The sequence below is a fragment of the Pelecanus crispus genome, chromosome 2 (assembly GCF_030463565.1).
Source record: "Pelecanus crispus isolate bPelCri1 chromosome 2, bPelCri1.pri, whole genome shotgun sequence".
Lineage (NCBI taxonomy): Eukaryota > Metazoa > Chordata > Aves > Pelecaniformes > Pelecanidae > Pelecanus > Pelecanus crispus.
In genome coordinates this window covers 133,921,261-133,945,126 of record NC_134644.1, presented here as the reverse complement: position 1 = coordinate 133,945,126, position 23,866 = coordinate 133,921,261, and the positions used below count along the sequence as shown (strand labels likewise).

Here is a 23,866-nt window from a genome sequence, read left to right as displayed (position 1 = left end):
GTGTTTTGGCAGTCATTTACCTTAAGTCACTGCTGAGTCTGATCTTGCACAAGAATAAATCAGAATGATTGAAGTCAACAGAAACACACAGGTATAAGATTGAGGGGAGTGTTAATCTTCCTTAAACGACTGCCAAAATTCCCAGAGCTTCTCATTTCAAGTAGAAATAAGAGAGACAAGTCTTAAAATCATGCTTAGAGGATTTGTCACTCCAAATTTACTCTTTTGTAAGTTAACTATAGTTTTTTACCATATGCTAAACTGGGAGTACAGGGAAACTGCACCATGCTATGGTTTTTCAGTATCGATGGTAGTCTTACATTACACATAATGGCTGTGCAGTTGCTGGGGAATAATGAAATGTTTTAATTCTTTGGTTACAAAAATGCAACCAATAAAAGCAACTGAAATTCAACATGAAAGCTAGGCAAGTTATCAGTCACTCATGTACAAGTAAAATAGAAACCTGTGAAAGAATAACCTTGTAAAGCACATGCTCTAGAAGTAAACCCTGCTGCTAGGTTCTGTGCTATATAATTTTCAAATTCTAATAGGATAAAATAGCATCAACGGCTTCTCAAAAAAACCCACTAAAACACACAGATTTCTAACTGGTAACAAAAGGATTATGTACGCACAGAGCTTGTGACAAAAAGCCCGGCAGAATGCAAGGAAACTTCAGTTTTGCTCTAGCTCCTCTTTGAAAGTACCAGATTTTTATATAATGCACAGGGTAAGACTGGCATGTAGGCCAGGACCAACCAGCAGGATTTAAAAAAAAAAAAAAAACAAACCCAAAACAATACACACACTTGACTATAGTAAGTCACAGCACATTCCTCCTGCCCTTCACCCCCCCAAAAAAAAGAGTGCTGGTGGCTCTTTGCTGTAATAGCCCTAGATTCCTGGTCAATTCTATACATCTTCCATGCTTTCAGAAAATGAGTGGCTGTCAGAAGCTTTAGCTTTGTAAATCATCACCACTTAAAACAGCATGCATTTTTGTTCTTCTTAGGATAGGGTACAAATTCCCCTCCTTTGCTCCCTTAACAGGGGCAATTTTTACAGCTAAGAGACATTTACTCCCATTTGTAACGTAGCTGAGGCTGCTATAGGAGAGTGTGCTTTTCTCCCATCTCATCTGAAGCAATTGAGTTCTGCAGTGTTGCCAGTTCAAAAAAAGCTTCAAGCAGTTAATTCAAGCAAGTACTCTTGTTCATTCATTCCTTTTTGTGAGCATCTAGTTACTACAAGCCAGTTTTCCCTCAGCATCAATGCAGTTCGGTCCTATGGTTTTACCGTCATGCAACACCATTTTCAAACTTCAGTGGAAACAGTAACTGCTTGTGTTTTATAAATGCAAGCATCATATAGTAAACAGTTAATAGCTGAAAGTAAATTGAGTACCCTCTTAAGAATTTAAATAGTTTAAACAATTATATTGCATTGCTTATAATGCTCCTGAATGTGTAAGAAAGGTTTGAAGTTGGCAACCAATGCAAATCCTCATCCCTTGTCCCTTTCCCCAGATACAAACAAAAGGTTCCACATGGTTTTTTAAACTTTATTTAATCTCAGAACCACTGCTATGTTACACCTGTCAGGCTGAAGTTTATTCACTTCCGATGTTAAAGTTCTGACAATGAGAATGGATGACATGAGGATCCATGTCCCCCAGTGCTGTGTTGCAGTCAGTATTGGTCCAGTAAGACAAAAGTTTTGCAGTCATTTCCAACTCCCCCCCCCCCTTTTTTTTTTAAATACATGAAGCATGGCCTAGCATTAGTGTCACCCTTTTTTATCTGCAATTTATATAAATAGGATGAAGTGGAAACTCAGTTGTTTCCTCATTTATAGGATAAGTGACATGAATATTCTGTACTTTAACAAATAAACACTTAAACACAAGATTTTGTTTTGTACTGTTGCAACCCTTTCATTTGAGTCAAAACATCCCCCCCCACCCGACCATCATCATAAGAAGTACCAAAGCATTTCTAGTTTTGATTTTCATCAAGATTTCCAAACTGGCAGATTTTATTTTCACACCCTCTTCACAATAGACAAGATGCTTACCATATATTTAGGATTACAAGTTGTCACTAAAAGAAAACTTTACACAACCACTGTACATTTAGGTTGAAAAACTGTCCTTGCATGAAAAATATACCTAGAAATAAAGTGGTAAACAAGAAAAAAACATTAAGAAAAGATTAATGTTTTTATAATGTGCCATTTTAAGTTTATCAACTCCTCCTCTACTTTTCATTCACACTCTGTTTTTACCTATAGTATTCGTTAAGGCAAACAGCTAATCCATTTCTGAAGAGGTGCTGTGGAAATTGTGGACAAACAGCAAACATTTGGCATTAAAATAGATAGCACGTACGTAGCCTCTAGTAATATACATTAAGCATTTCTCTTGGACTTCAGGATAATGACAGGGGAGGATGAACATGCTAACAATGTCAAAAAGGCTTAAAATTTAGCGTCCAAGCAACTTCTAGTAATGCTTCTGTAGTTTTCAAGCTCTAAGTAGTATAGAATTTATGCAAATGCATTAAAGAATTCTAGCTTGGCAAGTACACCCAAGCAGGTTATTAAACTATATATACAGAAAGTGATAAATACAGAATTAAAAGAGTCCTTCCGCTTCTCTTTATAGCCTTGAAAATTGACAAAAAACTTGAGGACAGCTCTACAATATTAAACATTAGGTAACCGCAGGAGCTGGGAAACCTAACTACACAAACTGATTAAAATACTCAGATGACTTTGTAGTGTTTAATACAATTCAGTTCGTAGTCAAGGGCACAAGACAACATTTAACAAAAATAATCACATCAATTGACCTAGAAATCAAATGTAAATAGATATGAATACAATCTCCAAAATCTGTCTTTAAGTGAACATTAACCATTTATTCAAAGTTATACAAGAATTTGAAGGATAAAGTCTTCTTCTGCAACAGGAAACCAACTTACAAGTTTCATGTCTCAGTTGAATTGAAGTGGAGGCGAGCGGGGCGGAGGGGGAGGGAAGGGTGAACAAACAAGTTAGTAGGCCCCATCCAGGCAGCTAGAAAGTAAAAACAGGCTCAACAGCAGCCTCCTCCAGCTTGTTGTCCTCCCTGATTGCCTGCAAGTGTTGCATTAGTAGCAGCATGTTGAGGGCCAATTTTTATGCCATTTGCCTGAAATGAAGTTTAATACACAGTGTAATTATCTCAGAACACTATCATACTTGAAAAGCTTTTTTCTTTTTTTTAGATGATCATATAGCAAGTTCTCCTAATGTATGCAATAAATATAGCAAAGTTTGTGGGTTTTTTTTTTTAGCAACATGTCCTTGGCAATTAAATATTATTTAAAGGCAGATGCTTTCCTTCTCATTTAAATTTTATCTCTGTGTTAAACTCTGTACCTTAAACTCCTAACCAAAAACGCAGAGCAAGAGTTGTATTTGAATACTACTTGGTATGAGGCTTTAAAAATACATAGCATTTGCTAGGAACGTATAACCTCTCCCCTCTCACCAAAATCTCCATTAGTTTAATAGTTTAATATAAAACTTTTCCTCTCTAGACAGCATTTCTTTCTGTGTTGAATCAGCTGTAGAGGCTAAGGGCATACGAGTGTTCTGTGTCATCAATAATTTCTATGATCCCGAAAGACATGGCTACTTGCCAAGAACCCACACACAGCGTAGCTCTTTCATTCATCAAAATCACACTTATATCTTAACCCTCACTCCCTCAAGTGGATTTTACCTAAAAATACAGCACTTTGAGAAAAGTAATACAGTAGCTTCAGAAATTAAGCTCTTAAGGAAACTTTGCGTCACAGTAAATCTCAGATTTATAGTGCTTGGCAGTTGTTCTGCAACAGTAGTAGCCTTGGGGTTTCTGGCACTAGCTCAGTATTGACAGCAGCTGATGTGGTTTCTTTTCGCTCTTTGACTCCTCTTTAATAAAAAGCATGCCCTATGGCTCATTGGTTTTGCCCCCTCTGGGCTGATAGCAACTTCTTGAGGAATCAAGGAGCCAGACTTGGCGTAAAGCCAAATAAATAGCACGGACTGTTGGCTCTTGACAGCATATTGCAATCAAAGCTCCATAAGGCACAGTAAAGCAGTCAGCTACTATATGAAACTCGACAGATACAATGAGCATGCTTTTTCCAGACACTCTGATTACTGTCCAATTTATGTTGCACTACCGGCTGCATTTTCTTTAGGAAAAATGTTAAAGAAAATTCTAAGTTTTTCAACACTAAACTGAATTTCAACAGTGTTTCACCAAAACACCATATAGAAACACACACACACATTTTTCCAGTCAGAATTAGTGTCTTTGAAGAACTGCTATTCAAGGCTTATTTAGCTACAAGTTTTCTAATGCAAATACTTTGCACACTACTGAATTTTCTCGCTATTTCCTCTCTAAAATCATAAGAGCAATATTTTTAATAGTCTAAATTTTCTCATGTTGAAAGAGGCGAAGCGATTTAATTGAGCCCTGCCAATTCCCTCACTACTCTTTGAACAATTCTGCAAGGACTATCACGCTTAAGAGATGTGTCAGACTGACAGTCCCAGAGCATGCACCTATTCACAGAACAGATACAGAACAAGAGTGGTGGTGCAGATTTTCACATGTGGTTTCACTAAGCACCTCTGCAATGATATTCAGGGACATGCAGGATTAAAAAAAAAAAAAAAAAAACAAAACACACCACCACACAAAAAACCCAAAAACAACAAACCTTGGGCATCGGAAAGGACTGACCACATTGTCAAATTTAAACTTTATGGGGTGTGACTTTCTATGTGAATGTTAACAGGAAGCTTATATGATGCTAACATTTCTATATGATCCTAATACTTCTATTTACAACCACTGCATTTGAATCTGCTTTTTCTATGGCCATGAACCTCTCTCATTGCTGCTCAAGATTTTCAGCAGCACGATGATTTCAAAATTCAAGAGAGACGTTATAGGTCTTTCTAGGCTCTCGCATTATAGAAGTGCTCCCTGCTCCGCCTCCCCACCCCCACCACAAACAAGCAAAGAGACAGGCCCCGATAATCTATAATTTCAGTAATGTGCATAGGCAAAATGGCTAATCTTTTATTCCCTACAGAATCCAGCCACCTAAACCAGGAACATTTCAAAAGTCTTTTATGTAACTCTCAAAGCAATCCCTCCCCTACACTGGACAGCTCATGGAGTGCATCTGGCATATCAACATGGTCCCCCATTTACATAGTGGAAAATTATCTTTGAAAACAGATGACACCATATGGAGAAGTGGATGAAAGTGGATTTTCTTCTCTTTTGGGGATTTATATTATTTTGTGATGCTTCATGGATGGATAGGGTCACTTATTTTAATCCATTTTTATCACAATGGCAGACACTTCTACATCCAAATGGAACAGACAAATATTTTACTGTCCAGCCTCCTAGGGAAGGTGAATTTTGTACATTTAAAAAACAAACAAAAAGTGTTCAGAGTACTAAAAAGTTACCTCATTATTAATGTCAAAAACTCCTTCCTGGATTTTCTCGTAGATCTCCTTTGCGGTGTTAATAAATGCCTAAAATAGAGGGAAAAAACCCACAAACACAATGAATGCAATATCCTTTGGTGTAAGATGCACTAATTGGAATCCAATCTCATGTGCAGTTGTTTCAGTGAGACTTTTCTTCCCGACCTCAGCAGGAACAGGTATGACAACAGCATCCTATAACCTACCCTGAAGTAGCAATGGATCACACGCTGTTTACAAAAACAGTGGCATTTTCATAACATCTGTATTCTACAATCTGTTGTCCAGTAATTACAGGGAAAAAGTGGTTTTTAAGATATATAAATTACTTTTAAATTATTTATTTCTGACCCTTATGGGTAGATTGTGTGGCAGATGGTTTCCCCTACCCTTAATATCTTTGTAATAGGCCACTCTAGATTAGAGTGCTTAGCAACATAAAACCACAGGGTACTTACAATGATGATGTAAGGATGCTGTCTGCTGGATGAAACCTTATGCTATCATTTAATATTCACCTAATTTTAAGAACGTATTCTCTTTAATTAATCTTGCACACGATAGGCAATAGACATCTTAATACTAGAAAGGAGAGGCCCCAGGTTTTATTATGATTTCTGAAAATCTATTGTTTTAATTCAGAGAAAAGACTGACATTCAGGTCTGAGAAAGCGAATGATATAAACGTTTTTCGTTAAAGTTTACAATCAGTGATTCCATTCTTCATCTCTCATTTAACTTTATAGGTCAAGCAATACCTAAAATAATGTATAATTTAAGACGTGATTAACAGCAGCTAATAATTACAATCAAACATATAGTTCTTTTTGTTTTAAAATACCAACACCATGCAATCATACAAGATACACTATCTTCTGCAGAAGCCTATTACAGCAAATACAGACCTAATTCAAATATAAAAAAAGTAAACAGGGTTCATGGAGAGGAACAAATCATACCTTTCCTCATTTCTACACTGGAAGCATTTGACTGCTGAACTTGCCACCAGAGCTTTGTTTCCTAATTAACAGGACTGATATGTTTTCACCTTTAAAGGCCTTACAGCTCCCCAGAGTAATCAATCTACTGCAGCTCAATTACTGCACCAAGCACACACCACAGCCAGTGAAGGAGACTTGAACGACTGCAGCAGGAGCGGAAAGATATGAATATGCATAAACTCTAAGTGGGTGATCGAATCATCACAGAGGGTCATGAGAATTTGCAGCAAAATAATGAGAAGAATTAATCATTGCAGATTCACAAGGCACTTAGGAAGTGAGTTCGTTTTTCAAACACGCGTTAGAGTTGAGGAGAAAAATTGGCTTTCAGCCAACTACGAATTGATTCAAATTCCTCAGACATTGGAAGTTTTCGATGTAAGAAAAAAATTCAAACTTATCAGAAACCAAGATAACACACTAATTATTGTAATGGCCTCATACATGGGCCTACTGAAAGGTGTCAGTCAAAAACTGGAAATTCACACAGCTGCAATCTGTGAGGATACTTGCTTGCTTCTATTTCAGGGGGACATTAAACAGAACTTGAAGTCTTAAAAATGTGTTATGATAACTTCATGTAAACAAGCACTTAACAATTGGCACTCGTAACAGTTCTACATGATGTTGGCTAAGGATACCTGGGCTCTTAGAATTAATTTCATGAGAATTACATTAGATCTATAAAAATTACTTTAGACCAACAAAACTAGAATTTTAAGACTACAAACTCCAAACACAGCTGAGTACCAAATGTCTCCTGCATGCTATGCTCAAGAACAGATCACCACAGGAACACATCTATCCTCACAAAAAAATAGTAAGTCACACTATATTTTCCAGTGCATTTTAACAACACTCAATCCTCACCCCCCCTTCAACATAGTTATTACACATGTACTGTACAAAGCAAAAAAGCATACTGAGTTCGGTACAGTCTATTTTAACATTAAACATATTGCCTAAGAAACCATCTGAAAAATCCAAATATTCCATTCATCTCAGTTCTATCATTTCAGTTGTCTTGAAAAGACACGATCTGACTACCACATTCCCCTCAGTGACTCTGGTGCATCACATACTAGTTTTAAAACAGTATGTACTGTTATTCTGCATGGCAAAATGCCAGGCTACACTGGGTCACATATAAATAATTCCTACTTGAAAACAATGGTTCGACAAGAATATAGCACATAATAAATCTACCTCATGTTTTCTTCAGTTGGTATGGATTCTGAAAAATTACTGCTAGTCAGCCATGAAAAGAGACTTGCATCCCTTGGGACTTCCATTTGTTTCTTGCATCCATGTATTTTAAGTTAGCTTATGCTTCAAAGTGCAAGCGGATTCAAAATAACTACCTGAGAACTTTTCTGAAAACAGCAGTCTACTCACTTTAAGAATATCGTATCAGATTTTGGCATTGCATGCTAGTGCCCCAATTAGCAAGGACAAGAAGGTGAACTCAGTGTAACTGACGACTTCTAAAAATCTCTTTTAATACTGCATGTTCTAACTCTTATCTGGAACATGCAGTATACTATAAACTCTCGATTATTTATGGGCAGTTTATCCTATTTGCAGATTAACTGAGCCATGGATGCAGAAAGACAGAGCGGTTTCCCCTCAAATCCAGTTTGGATTTATTAGACCATGTGCAGGGGACTGCAAGAACACAGCTGTAGCACTTCACACACCAACTTGGATCCAGGTGGAGTTTAGCCACTTCCACACAACACAAGACCTCAACCAGTAAGCCCACGGACTTGGCTGGCTGCCTCCCAAGCCTACTGTGGTTGCACTGTACATCCCCGTAATGCTGCTGTTACTAAAACACTGTACAAAGATACTTCCACCCCAAATCAGCTCAGGTCCAGGTTTATTTTCACAACCCCAGTAGATGCAGTACCAGATTCAATCTGGATTTATACTCAGTCACCTGAAAGATGGCAAGGCCCTAGTACACAGTACTTCCGTTACTCGTAAAAGGAAGAGAGAGACTTTTGCAAAAACCGGCATGTTAGACTTCCAAATATAAATATTCTAGACTACATTTCAGGAAAATTAAAGAAAATGATGTAACTTCAGGAAAATGTCTATATTTAATGCTTAGTTTTATTCCTTCTAAATCACAAATTACTGATGCTTTTCTGCATAAGACTACTGAATGTATCTGTACCGCAGCATTAAAAAAAAAGGTTGTATACAAAGTTACTCAGTGATTTGTTTTAATATAACATGCTTTTCAAATGCACTCACATTATAACTAGGTTCTCGGGTAATAGTAATACCCTGCTGAGGAAAATCACATTACTGTACAAGTGGGAAAGTCAGTCTTGTAAGATGTGATCTGCCTGTTGTCACACCTGTACCTACTGCAAAGCTAACGAAGGATGTTTTTGAGTCCCAACATACCAGTGTAATATCACTTTAGATGATCTGTATAAGGAGTTTCCTAGATCACATTGCTACATGGGAATCAAGAAGTCTCACAACACTCACCTGAAAAAAAACCCCAAACAACCCCAAAACCAAACCCAAACCACCCAAAACACAAAAACCCAACTACTAAATAGTACAGATGCTGCACTTAAGATAAATTAATCCTAAAAACACTGAACACAGAATTACATCAACTTTGACATCCATTTTATCACACAAAGTAAACAAGTAATGTAGGTTTACCACCACTGGTAAAAACAACGTAGGAAGTAAAGGAGTAAGTTCCTGATACCTCTGTCTTATGGAAGTTGTACACAGGAGTAATAAGCTAAGGGCACCAGAATGCAAGTTATAGAACAGGTACATTTAGTTTTTGCTTGGCAGACGTCGATGTCACTTCTCTTTCTCAGAAAGCTGATGCCACACCGAATATTTGAGGGCTTAGCTATAAGCTGAACGTAACAGGAAAAACTTGTAAATGAATCACTGATCCTTTCAAAAGTCAGATTTTACAAGTTCATCTTTGCTTAAAGTCAGAATATATCAGGTTCTGCACTGCCAGCTCATGTAACATGCTGCCCTCTGGTGGCAATATTAAATTTAGTGCTTTGAAATACAAATTGGGCAGTCATTATTTCTGAATGCTTTCTAACAGTTAAATGAGGAATGCTTAAAGGTTAAACATCTCACAAATTCTAAAGCATGACCCTTGCCTCTGTGGTCAGCCAACACCTAGAATTTACTCCTCCTTCCCAACTTCCTGTCTTATTTTTAAGCAGTAAGATACAATATAGTTAGACTACTCTGGTATTAAAGAACGTATTTGGAAACAGTAAGAACATGGACCACAAATGGATTTACCCCTAGAGCATTCACCATCCCAGTGTGTAAGTGGTGCTGGATAGCCATTTAATAGAGTGAGATCCCAAAGCTCTGTTATGCACAGTAAGACAATACTTTTTATAACTAAATGATCCTTCAGAAAGAAGCCTAGAACACTAAACAGGCTACAGAGGGGTTAATTATCAAGCAGTAGGAAGGTGCTATATAATGAACCTACACCCCAAAAAGCACCCCAACACATCTGTAGCCTTATTTTTGAAGTACAGGTGCACAGGCACAAAACAGAACTTGACAGCAATTTGTTGATGTGTACCTACTGAAGTGCGATCTTTCTGACAAACTTACTGGGAAGGTGCACACTATTAGAGCTCCAAGTGTCTCAAAAAGTCCTGCAGCTGCTGTTGAACAGTTACTAAGGACAGAGCACCTGAGGAAAAAAGAAGATAAAACCCCCCAGAACTAAGGATCCATCTCTCCAGCAGAATCCACAGCTCAGGCAGGCAGCCATATCATAGTTTTCATGCTCTTCTACGAAGCCTGAAACCCTCGATTAACTGAGACTTTTTATTCTGATTATACCTCGGGATACCCAGAAGCTCCAAGAACTGTGCCAGAGCCAGTGTTCCTTACTGCACAGTTGGGGTACAGTCCAAGGGTTTGCCACAAGGAGGTAAAAGCTGTGAATCTTTACTGGAGCCAGGTATCCTGCCCCTTCTCTCTCCCACAGCTGAACCAACACAGGCTTCACCTCTGTATTTTCTCATGGGAGAAACTGGCTAAAGTGCCAGCTTCACACAGCTGAAAGGTCACAGAACTTTGATTTCAAGGAACTTGAAGGAATACTGGTTTTGATATAAGCTAATAAACCTAACTGGTTTTGGTTTGGGGTTTTTTTGGGGGTTTTTTTTGTTTTTTGGTTTTTTTGTTTTTTTTTTAAAAAGATTCTCATGAACTAGAAATCCTGCTCTTTTGCAAGTTCTAGTCAGATTACACCTTGTCTGTCACTTTACCTTACTATGAAAGTTATTAACATTCTAGGAGGGTTTTGAATATTCATTATCCACTTAAGCAAAAGTATAAAAGAAGCTGCCTGAAGAGAAAATTAAGTTACAGCTGAAACAAAACCATTGAATGACCATCCAGCTACATGTAGCAGGAGTGCTCCATTTTTCAGTCAAAACCGTTAGTCTATTCAGATTTAATCCTAAATAATGAATCCATTATTGCATTCTATTTATGTGCAGACAACTTGGAATAACAAAGACAATACTCTTAAGATGAAAGCTTGGCATAGAGCTATATAATCCCCTCCATATGGGAAACAGCTTAGTAAAATCAACTCCCATACCAGGAGTCAGTGATACACTAGTACAACTCAAGTTGAGATCAGCTTCTGAACAGTGATGGTGTCTAGTACTAGTTTGACCAGTATTCAGAAAACTCTTTTGCTTAAGGGTGATCACATCAATCATTACTGAAAGTAGCTGTCTGGATTGCAAGAAGAACGCACACAGTTATTCCAGCTTCCCAAATACAGCTAGGTATCTTTACTTCTTGAGGATCAGTGCATGTGAATGGATTCAAACAAATGACACTCCAGGGACACAAAGATAAGTATTGTGTGCTGTAGGAGACTGCATGGTCACCCTGAGTTCACGCAGATGATTCTATTCTGCCTCTACAAGTGTTAGACACTGTCCAAGCAGAAACCACTCAGCAAGCTCGGAACTGCACGTTTCAGATAAGACTACAATTAACAGTCATACACTGTTGTTGAACTACCAATGAAAAAAACCCAAATGTGATAAAATTGTTAACGTCTCTTGCAAATGAAAGAAAATTCTAAGTATTATGTGTAGTTTTAATGCAAGGTAGGAAAGTAACTGATGTTATGATTAAAACAAGTGCAAACATGCCTGAGGTTTGGACATCAGATGTAAGTGCAAACAAGTGAAAAGCCTACTCATAGGCATCACAGTGTTTTCTTAGGAAAAAAAAATTACGTAAGCAACATTGAATTCTGCAAGCAGTACTTCAGAGCACACACCTTTCCATCCACAATTCAAAAAAGTAGAACAGATATGATAACCAAGATTTTAAAAGTTAACACCAGATTCCTTTCAACATGAATTAAAAACAAGTTCAGTGTTTCAGGTCAAATTTAACAATGCATTCTACTGGGAGAAATCCAACAGCCATGCTCAGAGTGTACATTACTGAACATTTCCAAAACATAGTCAAGTTCTTTTTTTTTTTTTGGGGTGGGGGGTGTTTGGGTTTTTTTTTAAACAGAACTGTAAAGAAAGAAGTGGACTGGTGATACAGCTTAGAAATCACTGAAGAAAAAAAGCACAAAAATTCAATTATGTTTTGATAGCTGACTATCTTGATAGCTTTAGACAGAGGCTAAAAGGAACTCAACAACAACAACAAAACTGCTTAAATAAATATGATACCACTGAAGAGACTAGTATAACTGGCTTTGCACAGCAGTCAAATTATAACCTTGTGCTTAACACCCACCCCGCCCCCCCAATAATGCTTCTATCCTCCCAAGGATTCAGAAACTCTTCTCACCTAATCCCATTCCATATTCAACATGATGATTTCATTCTGTGGTCACACTGAATTCTTAGAAGCCTTCACAGAAACTACAAAGGAAGAGCCTACATCTACTTCCCACTCCAACTATCAACTACCTATTGTGCAAACAGGTATAAACATCCCCAACAGCCTTGCACAACATAAACAGCTAACAGGATATTCTCCACTGTTAGATGTTTTTATCCAAGATGTAGGTTACAAGACATAATCCCGAAGAACACAATGAACATTTTTAAACTGTCCTAAGATCCGAGCACTGAACAGGTCAATGTACTGCTATGGCTAGAGATTGACTAAAGTATTACACAGTGTTGGAAATCAGGTTTAAACAAGGGAAACAGCTTAAATAACGTTAATGACAGAAGCCAATTTGTTCACATAAAAAAAAACTGCTAAGGACTCCACCATTAGCTTGCAAACATCTACAACAGACATCTATGACACAAGGTAAGATACAGTTGGGTCAGAAACAATGTCAAACTGATCAAAACAAAGTCTAGAGGTTTATCTTGTCACTTTTGACAGAGAAACATGTATTTTCAACTACAGAGATGAAAAAATCCATTAGGCAAAAAAAGTCTCCTCTGAACATTTAGCTGCTTCTGGTACAACACAGGAGACATACACCCATGTGTGGCTGTGTTTCAGTACTACATCCACATGAAATGCAATTAGTCTGTACACTGAACAGCACTGACTAGGAGCACAAGGCTTATGGCTATCTGCTTGTGCTTTACAGTGGAGATCTGTCTGTTAACTTAGGTAGCACAACCAGTTTGTAATGCCACATTGCCCCTCCTGAATTCCCCAATTACAAGAACTTGGTATTCAGCGTACAAGAGCCACGCAGTTACTAGCCCTGTTGCTGCAGGGCCAGGTATTAGTCTAGACTTACACTAGAGACAATAAAGTTAAGAATTGCATGCCAGATCTACAGGTGCTGTAAAAATGCCCCTACCAAAGTAGCTGTTCAGAATATGTGGAACGTGGTTAGATAACCCACTAACTGTGTGGGACTTAGAACAATACAGTAACCTGTATAGCTAACATTGTCTCAAGATTAATTAAAATGGATAAAAAGCACTCGCTGAAGAGTTTCTTTACACCTGCAGGACGCAAGCTATACAGTGGAGAGACTTATTGATGTCAACCAAAAGATATATAAGAATTAATCCATCTTCTATGAACTAAAGAGACTTGAAAATGCAATGTGAGCAGTTCAGAAAAAAAATACTAGACAGCTACTACCTTGCTTTTTTAGGAAGCAGAGTCATTTGATTCAGAACACTTCTGAAATTATTTTAACTTTTTCCATGAAGAATTACCTCAGAAGGCTTTTAGAACTGCCTGAGAAGTTTCCCTTACTATTTCAGAAATTACTGATACAAGCAGCCATGCTGAAGAACTAAAGATGAATTTACCCCATTTTCTACTCTGAAGACATGCATTAAAGCATTTTTGTTAAATAAATAAAATTCTGGCGACTAGTATTTCAAGCAGCCATGTATGTTTATAATGAGATACGCTGCTTCCACATACTAAGGGTAGGCTACAGAGGACTACAGGATTCAAGTGATTTGAGGAAGGGTTTCCTTGAACAATGCAAGACAATTATTTTTAAACCCTCGACAGACTTGATTCTTTTGCCATGAGTACTTTTGCCTCAGATTCAGAAAGCAAAGTTTGAGAACCAGCTGTATAATGAGAAAAAAAAAAAACCATTTAATCCACAAAACAAGTTTGGCCAGAAAAAATAGATATTCTTCCTAATTCTACTTCAGACATATACCTCAAAGTTGGATCTAACTATTCCTCTTAAACAGGTGGAAAACTAGTTTAAGCCCTATTACTGAATACTGTGTAGCTTCTTTGTTGTCACTTTTCCTGGCCATCACACTTACATTACTTCCTTCAATACCCAGAAATACATCTCCGTTACTACATTGTTTTTGCATAGCAACCACTAAGCAACACAACACAGGCACAAATGCAGCAGGCCAAGGCTTTATTAGTCAACTACATGATCTCTGTATGGTAAAATCCCTCTTTTGGGAAAGGAAAGAGAAAACAAGACACCAGTTATTTATCTGGGAGTGTTCTAGCCTGTTGTATCTATGCATTTCCGTATGTATACATGCATGTGCCTTATAGTAAAGTGTCTTTCTCCAAAGCACCCTTTTTGAGGAGTATTTCCTATTGATGGGTAAGAAGGACAGAAGGCTGATAACTGAATTAAAAATAAATCTTAAACATTTGTATTTAAGAAGGACTTATAGAATGATAAAACTGAGTTGAGAAAAGAAGAGAGGCCTAATAAATACAAATAATTATTAAATATTTCTAAAGCTGTATTCATGTAAACTTTTGTTTGCGTATGTCTTTACTGTTATCTCGTTAGAATCTACACCTATCATTTTTCTCTGGGGCTATATCCGTATCTCAAGTAAAATCACCTGCTCTTTCAACACTGCTGATGCTGTATCTTATACAGACCTGTTTGACTTCAAAGATTTCTACAGGCATCCTGGCACTGTAATGGTTAACTACATAACCCATGCATAATACACTATAGTCACCAGTGATTTATCAGCATGGATTAAAAATGCTGCTGAGTAATTAAGGGGATACTCCTTCCCGCCAAAGTCCCATGGTTTTTTCCCCTCATCCCCCAATAACCTCCACACAATTAGGGAGCACCCCTTTGACCCCAGTAGTTCTATTTAAAAGACTCAGATTAAATGTATGAAAGTATTTTGATGATTTATCTGAAACCTAAGGAAGTAGAAGAAAGTGTCTGCTTCAACATGTAATACAAATGCATTTGAAAATATCTGATATAATAATCCAGATGCAAATTCAGAGACTTGCAATGTCCAGCCTTCTTGATCCAGTCTACTTCCATAATGCAAATATTCAACAGTATAAATACATACCCTTTCTAGCAAAAACCATGTTACTTAGCCCTTAATCTCCCAAAGAAGCCAGTAAAAATGTTCTCCAATGCCACCACATAAGATAACATGAGTAGACATAGGGCCACAGATTTCTTCTGTTTAAAATTTCATCTGATTTTAGCTGAATTACCTCAAATGTTGTTCTTCCTGTTTAGTTTCTACATCCTCAGGCAGTCACAAAACTATAATTTCTTTCCAGTCCTGAAGTCAAGTACTGAAGGCTTGCTAGATTTGCCTCCATTTTGCATACTACTTGTTCTTTCCTCAAATGTTGAGGAATGAAATTCCACACAATTTCCTCATTTCCTTCTATTTTTTGATACTGAACAGTCCAGAATCAGCATTAAAATTAAAATGGTCTCTTCTTTCGTCCACAAAGTAGTATCTGTCACCTACCATATCTACTGTTTCTCCTCACTTATTTTTACTGGCTCAAAGATTAAGAATTTGCTTGTTCGCTGTAAATATTCTAGATCATGGCACCTCTTTTAGTGGACTGAGAATACCATTTAAGGAATGCATTTGATTGTCACTAGAAAGGATTATATCCTAAAGCTTTTCCATCAGAATTAGAAAGTTAATACATGCAAGCACTCACTCACTTGTATCATCAGAAGATGATTCTATTTGAACTTTTTTGACAAAGACCTTTATGCTCATTTCTCTCCTGATAATCGGAGATGTACTAGGTATTGGACAACTCATTCACTAGTATATATTTTTTGACATGGAGAGAAGTGCTAATGTTAGAATCAGGAAGTAACAAACCAGAATGAAGCCAGTGAAAGCTGTTTGTTACTCTTACTATAACTTTTCAAAAAATACTACATATTTCATAACTAGAAGGCTTTACCACTAAAAGAATATCTCACCAGTTATCCACCTTTTTGCATTTAGAACAATTTTGGGAAAAAGGGCAGATTATGTAGCATGAGAAGCTGAACTATGTCATGCTATTGTAAAAAAAGGTTAGTAAGTGGCGATGTATGAACGGAATACGGGCCTGAAAGACATATGAAGCAAGCTTTCTGCTTTACATGGGACTAACATCTCAGCTGGAGCTCTTTGTCCACCACTGTACTGTGTCTGGCTAGGATGGAGTTAGTTTTCTTTACAGCAGCCTGTATGGTGCTGCATTTTGGATTTGTGACTAAAACAGTGTTGATAACACACCAATGTTGTAAGCACTGCTCACCAGTAGCTAAAGAGTGTCAAGGTTTTCTCTTTCTTACTCTGCCCCCTCACAGTGAATAGGGCTCAGAGTAGGCAAAATCAGGGCCAGGGGGGAAACGCAGTCAGGACAGCTGACCAGAATTGGCCTAAGGGATATTTCATATTATATGACATCATGCTCAACAGTAAAAAACACAAAGGGTAGTCTTTCCAAAGTAGCTGTTGCTCAGAGACTGGCTGGGAATCAATCTGTTTGTGCAAAGTTGTGAGCGACTACCTTTCCATCACGCTTTCCCCCACCTCTTTCCTTCATTTATTAAACTCTTTATCTCAGCCCCTGAGTTTCTCTTGCTTTCGCTCTTCTTGTTCTTTTGCCCATCCCACTGGACAGGAGGAATGAGCAAGCAACTCGATGGGCACTTAGTTGCTGGCTGAGGTCAACCCATCACAACTACCCTTCAAGAAAGGCATGCACTAAATCAAGGTGAGATACATAAGAACTCACATATGTCCAGAAATATGAACTATAAGCAAAACCTCAAAAGACTTAAGTTCTTTAAAGTAGCAAAGACTGAAAAACTTATTCAAATACACAGCAGACTACAGCAATCAAGATAATGGCCTCTTCAGCAGCTCTGTAGAGGACAGAAAAAGAAATTGCATGCGTGAATTGCAGCAAAGATGCCTGCTAGGTAGCAGAGGGTAAAGATGACAACAATACAAATACCAAAGCACTGCAAGAGATCACTCCGAAGAGCTTGTGAAATATTAGAGGTCTTTAGAACAGGTTAGACTGACATCTGCCAAGGATACCAATAGCTTGACTTGCTTTGGACTAGCAAATTTATTCTAGTCTTACTTTTTAGATTTCAGGACAGACAGAAGCACCCATTTCTCTGATCAAGTATTTTAAAAAAGAACAAATATATTACATAGGCATTGTCTTTCTCATAATATAAATTAAAAGAGTAGTTAATTCAAGTTAAGGAATCCAAAACCTAGAGGAATAGTATCTGTACAAATAACTAAGTGCAATTCAAAACAACTGTTTTACTAAAATACCACTGTTAAGCAAAGTTACCTCCTCTACATTGGAAGCAGTTTTGGCAGATGTCTCCATAAAGATAAGTCCATGCTCTCGTGCAAATGCTTCACCTTCCTCCTTCTTGACTTCTCGTCTAGATTCTAAATCACTAAGATGGAAAAGAGTAAGTTAGTTGGGTGGTCTAACCTGTCCACATAAATCTTATTCTTCAGAGACATGCTTATAAACCAAGAGCCCTCATTAGAACTCACATACATACGAATATCTACTCAAGCCCTTACATAAAGCAGAATTACTGTAAGTCTTGCACTTATAGTATATGGAGTAGCCACAGACATCACATCTGCTCGAGCTATCAATCCTAGCTGACATAGATCTTATCAAAGACTTCAAGAAATGGCTTTCAACAGGATGTGTGTATACTTATCTAGCTATTTCTTGAACGCTAACTTTAGACACTGTCATTTTAGGTAAATATCACTCCTTTCTAGTATAATGTTATCTACCAATCCACACTGCAAAGCTGAACTGGTAAGGAAGTTTTATAGAAGATTTCTTAATGATACTGAAAATAATTTTTAAAATAGAGTTATTTTTTTCTATTTGGTAACAAAACTTCATACAGTCAATTTCTGTTCTGATAAAAAGACTTAAAAGCAAAAATAAGTTATTTTGAACTACATTAGCTGTTCTCTCCCAACAAACTAGCATTTAGGTTTTGAAACTCCAGGCCTGGCCCTCTAGCAGCAGAAGAGCTTGAAGTGACTGTTATACAATCTCTTGTTTCCTGCTTTGCAAGCAGGTTAGATGAAAGTTAAATATTACACAAAATAACAGAAAAAATACCCCCTCTTCGACCGGACAACTGAAGACAAATCCACTTCTGTAAGTCATATAGACATATAAGTATTTCACTCTTACTTTTTAAAGCTTCTTTAGGAACAAGGAGTACACAGTTTCTGTCCTTCTTTGTAAGTATATTACATCTTGAGCAATAACAATGCTACATTTATACATAAACAATAAATACAAAATATATTTAAATAGTTTCATTTAAGTTGTGCATGTAAAAATGTCTTCTCAGATACACATTTTTAAACTAAACAGCATGCAAATACAGAGGTTTAATTTGCAGCCAGAATACCAGTAAAAAGTATCACACTGGACTTCAGTGCTGCCATTCTTGTAATTACACATATATTAAAAAATAAACGATACTCACTGTGGCATCTATTTTGCAGCAAAGCAGGTTTTTGTTATTTTTACCACTACATGCTAGCTCAGATGAGTTACAGAGTCAAGACAATTCAGCACATCATTTAAACATGGAGCATTTGAATATAAGGATACAGAAATGTCTTCTCAAAACATTGTTAAAGTTGATGTTCATTATATGTAAGTGTTCACAGTATCTCAGCCTCAGGCTTAAGTTATCTTAACAAGGTGTTAATTTGCACATCCCTGAAGTAGCTATCTGACATCATATTTTTGAACTTGAGCAATGTCTGTCTTTGCTACTACCACGCTACCCTCAAAAATATCTTAGTTAAAACCTTGATTCGCTACAGTGTTACCTCCACGACAGAACAGAAATAAGTAACTCTTGACTTGAAATAGTGCAGCTGCATGGAAAACTGCAGTGATAGCCCAGTCAAAACTCACTACTGATATCTAAACATATTCTTAAAGAGCTTTAACTGCTTCTACTAACCACAGTTGTCTTCCTCTCTCCATTCCAATAATTCGAGGCATTTGGTCTTACTAGATCAATATAGCTATGCTTTGTTCTGGAAAGAAGATTAAGTACAGTATTTGTCATATTTTAACACTAGTATTTGTAATGTTTTCAAAAAACAGCTATTATATTTCAGATTAAATTCTCAACATTCCTCAAATCCAGCAATAAGTCAGTCCTACTAATGTATACCAAGTGCTTTTTTGGGATTCGTAAGAACAAAATTAATTCCTTCAAAAATACTATGCTTGTATACACATTCTTCCTTCCACCCATGCCCTACGCTAAGAACTCCTGTAACACACTTTCAGGATAATGCAATATAATTGAAGAAGTTTCTTTCCCATCCTCCTCTTTGAGACTTGAAAATAATCCTCTTTAAAAAGCTTCTTAAAGAACTTTTACTTCATGTGGCACCTTAATCTGTAACTTAAAATACATAATTTAAGTATATTTATTGTTTGAAAAAAAATCTAGTTGCAACTGGGAATTACTGAGCGAGCTGCAAGTAGCATATTACAATATACAATCATGTGGTACAGGCTGCATCAGCAGAATGCAAGGCATAAAAATTTAGTTCAACAGCTAAGAAGACTCAGGAACAGTTACAGATGTCAACTAAGTATGCAAATTCATGTAGTACTTGAGACAAGTAAATAGTACACTTTACTGTTTCTCTCAGTGCCATATTTTTACTCACATAAGCATAAGAACAGTTGGTCAGGGACATCACAGGCTTACCAAAGCTTCATTTAATAAAAGAGATTACATTTTTATATTAATTTGTGAATACTATGCTTATCACATTCCTCAATTAAAAAGAACGTCATTAGTCGTTTTCCAGATTATGTATAAAAATGCAGACAAGCTTCAGAACTGCTTAATGCTTAACATGTTTTTCACAGGGAGGTAGAGGGAAAAAAATAGAAGGGAGAAGAAGAAAATAAGAGGTGAACAGGCCAGAGCAAAGCCAGACTCTCTGTACCACAAGGCTGTTTCTCAGCAGTATCTAAGAAATGATCTATCAGTTCATTAAATGGTAAGGGACAAGCATACACACCATTATTTCAACGGGCATCTTTACCTTCAAGAATAGCTAAGGCATGGAGACAAGTTAAGGTCAATTAAGTAAAGGCCCATAACTAATGGGTTATCAAATTCTGAGATGATACTTTTCATATTTGGAAAAACCCTACATCCAGCAAAAAATCTAGACATGATGCTACAGTTCACTGGATCAAAAACTAGAAAAGTTACAGATAAACTTAATGTATTCACTGATGTGTTTTTATAAAGACCTTCAATACAGATCGAAGTCTCAGTGAACCATTTTAGAACTTTGGACAGTCTAGCTGATGAGAAGACAAAGTAAATAATAGTTTACAAATTGGGTAACACACTTTCTGCTGGTTTTGGCTAGGATAGAGTTAATTTGCTTCACAGTAGCTAGTATGGGGCTATGTTTTGGATTAGTGCTCAAAAGTGTTGATAATACAGGGATGTTTTAGTTACTGCTGAGCAGTGCTTAGGCAGCATCAAGGCCTTTTCTACTTCTCACCCCACGCCACCAGCGAGTAGGCTGGGGGTGCACAAGAAGTTGGGAGGGGACACAGCTGGGACAGCTGACCCCAGCTGACCAAAGAGATATTCCATACCATATGATGTCATGCTCAGCATACAAAGCTGGGGGGAAGAAGAAAGAAGGGAGGGGACATTCAGAGCAATGGTGTTTTGTCTTCCCAAGTAACCATTACATGTGATGGAGCCCTGCTTTCCTGGAGATGGCTGAACACCTGCCTGCCAATGGGAAGTAGTAAATTAATTCCTTGGTTTGCTTTGCTTGTCTGCACAGGTTTTGCTTTGCCTATTACACTGTCTTTATCTCAACTCACAAGTTTTCTCACTTTTACTCTTCCAATTCTCTCCCCCATCCCAGCTGGCGGGAAGTGAGCAAGCAGCTGTGTGGTGCTTAATTGCCAGCTGGGGTTAAACCACAACACACTTCCAAAACTTCTAGTTGTATTTTCATCACCCAATATCTAAGAGCAGCCTGAATTCACTAGGAAATGGTGAAAAAGCATTCTGTGCCCCCAACCCCAGCTAAAACATACAGAATACGAAACAGGCTTAGGATTCAGAAATGTCTCATATAAACACTGAGGTATGCACTTCTTACATTTGAGAAAAGTTTTTGAAGTGAATCCTGTAGTATGGGCTTCTTTTCTTTTAATGACATTTTCTCTGCTGTGATTCTTAACCAAAAACTAAAGCACTTTAGAACACCTAGAATTAGGAGTCATATTCTCTTTATAAGGGAGAGATCTAGGTGCTCCTAAATGGTGATTCCAAATGTAAAAAAAAGAAAAATAAATCATATAATCCATGACTTCATGCATTCAGTCAATCCTCTTAAAATAACATTACTTCTAAAAAAGGTACTCAGAACATAAGGTAGCTGATCCACACGTGCTGCACATTGAATTAGTCTAACTAGAAAAGGAAAGGTTTTAGATTTGCTATAGAACTACGTTCAGTGACTGAAAGTAATTTGAAGTTAACATACTGCCTACAAATAAGAAAACACAAAAGCTGAAATCCTGAGAGGTCATAAATCTTTACCACTCACAAAATCATAACTGGTTAAATTTTACCTTTTATTTCCAATAAGCATTATAACCATGTTGGAATTGGAATGCTGACGAGCATCTTCTAACCAAGTTGTCAAGTGGTTGAAAGTGTCCCTCCTAAGTATGGAAGAGAATGAAAATTAAAAGCAGTACTTTAAGAAATCTCTTTCCCTTCTGCTAGTCAGCTTCTCTACTTGAGTAACCAACTCATTTATTAGTACACATGCTCCAGGGATAAAAGCTAGTAATCCCTTTGTGAGACGGAGAATAGGTGAACAAAAATTTAGTAAACAAGGAGCATTAATGAACTCTGCCTAAAAAGCAATTGAAAACATGTTTTCTACAAAAAGCAAAGAGAATTCTTATAGCTATAAGAATCTGTAATTTTATATACATATAACATCTGCTGAATGGAATTTCAGAAGTCCCTAACAGCCTCAACCAATTCAAACAACAGTACAAATAATCACATACTCACATAGTAGTTATTTGTCATAGTGAAGGCAGAAAATGGTTGACAATTATTTTTTCTGAGTTTACAAACTGAAAAATGAATTTAGCAAAGTCTTTTAAAGTAAGGTACATGAACATGGCATGTTACAGATTTTATAGAATGTGTACACTAAATATTAAATCACATGCTTGTAAAGTGTGTTTAAGATTTCACAAGAGTAAAACCATCTATTTATGAATCAAAGATTCATTTGCTGGAAATCTAATGGGAAGAATATGTTGCTTCTTGATATTTAAAAATAAACGGGGAGCAAAAGGAAAAATGTCTAGGAAATCTCAAGTAGAAGTTGTTGCTTAATTCAGCAACAAGACCCAAGATCCACAAGGGAGCCACACCCCCTAACAGGATTTTGGAGCCTGAATATTTTCATAAACCAGACACAGTACCCACAGTTTTGCAGATAACAAGTTGTATAGAGACTTTATTCAATACAGCAGGAAAACCTTAGTCACTTCTGAACAGCTGCTAAAAAAATCACATTAAGACCCGTGTTTTCCCAACCTCATAAACACATCAATGGTAGAAGTTTCCTGGTGTTTTTATGTAACCAAGCCTTGATGTTTTACTATTTCACTCCTTTGCAGAATGGCACTTCAGTAAAAAATCTGCTATAATTAAAGAAAAATTATATCTCATGGTAATAAAAATACTAGAAAGGAATTAATGAAATATTTCAAGGTCTTTCTCAATGAAGGTAATCCAGAGGTTCATGGTCAAATCGCTTATAAGAATATTTTGTTTCATTCTTCCTGAGACTTTATGTATACTTTTTCTCAACTGCTATACAGAGAAAATTGGAAGTATGTAAGTTACATAGGCTATATGTTGATTTTGAGCACTCAAGGAAAGTTGGCAAAACATTAAATTTTAAATATCTATACAAAAAGCCAAACTAACTTAGACATTTTAACACTGCTATATACCATAGCACAATTCTACAAAGATATATAATTTTAATCCAGTTATACCTCCTTGGTATTCTTACCTTGTAATGTCATACACTAGTAAAGCCCCTGCTGCCCCTCTGTAGTATGACCTTGTAATGGAACGGAAGGACTCCTGCCCTGCCTGTAGAAGACAAAAGTTTCATTATTTCATACCTCAAGTTTATTTTTTGGTGCTGAAAACCACAAACTTAGAATCACAGAATTCTACTTGTGAGAGGATAGGGACAAGGAAGAGTATGGAAGGGAAACCAGAGAGGGGACAACCGGGGACAAAGTCTCTAACACTAGCAACAGAAGGCACATAAGGAGAAGACACCAACTACAGCACAGTGCTGTTAAAAAAAAAAAAAAAATCGGAACAAGACCCCTAAACCTTTTTTGGCAATCCCTGACAACCCAATTTACTGAACGGCTTCACAATACATGAATCA

General features: G+C 37.0%; 1 protein-coding gene across 1 annotated transcript in view; it reads right to left on the bottom strand.

Annotated features, from left to right (window-relative positions):
• Positions 1-1,579: 1,579 nt before the first annotated feature.
• RAB2A (RAB2A, member RAS oncogene family) overlaps positions 1,580-23,866 on the bottom strand; it is a 44,055-nt gene continuing 21,768 nt past the window's right edge. The window contains exons 4-8 of the mRNA XM_075704741.1: positions 23,474-23,556; positions 21,999-22,091; positions 17,649-17,760; positions 5,530-5,598; positions 1,580-3,193 (exon numbers count right to left, since the gene is read on the bottom strand). Of these exons, the coding sequence (XP_075560856.1) occupies positions 3,098-3,193; positions 5,530-5,598; positions 17,649-17,760; positions 21,999-22,091; positions 23,474-23,556 (453 nt within the window). The 3' untranslated portion in view covers positions 1,580-3,097. The remainder of the gene's footprint in view (positions 3,194-5,529; positions 5,599-17,648; positions 17,761-21,998; positions 22,092-23,473; positions 23,557-23,866) is intronic.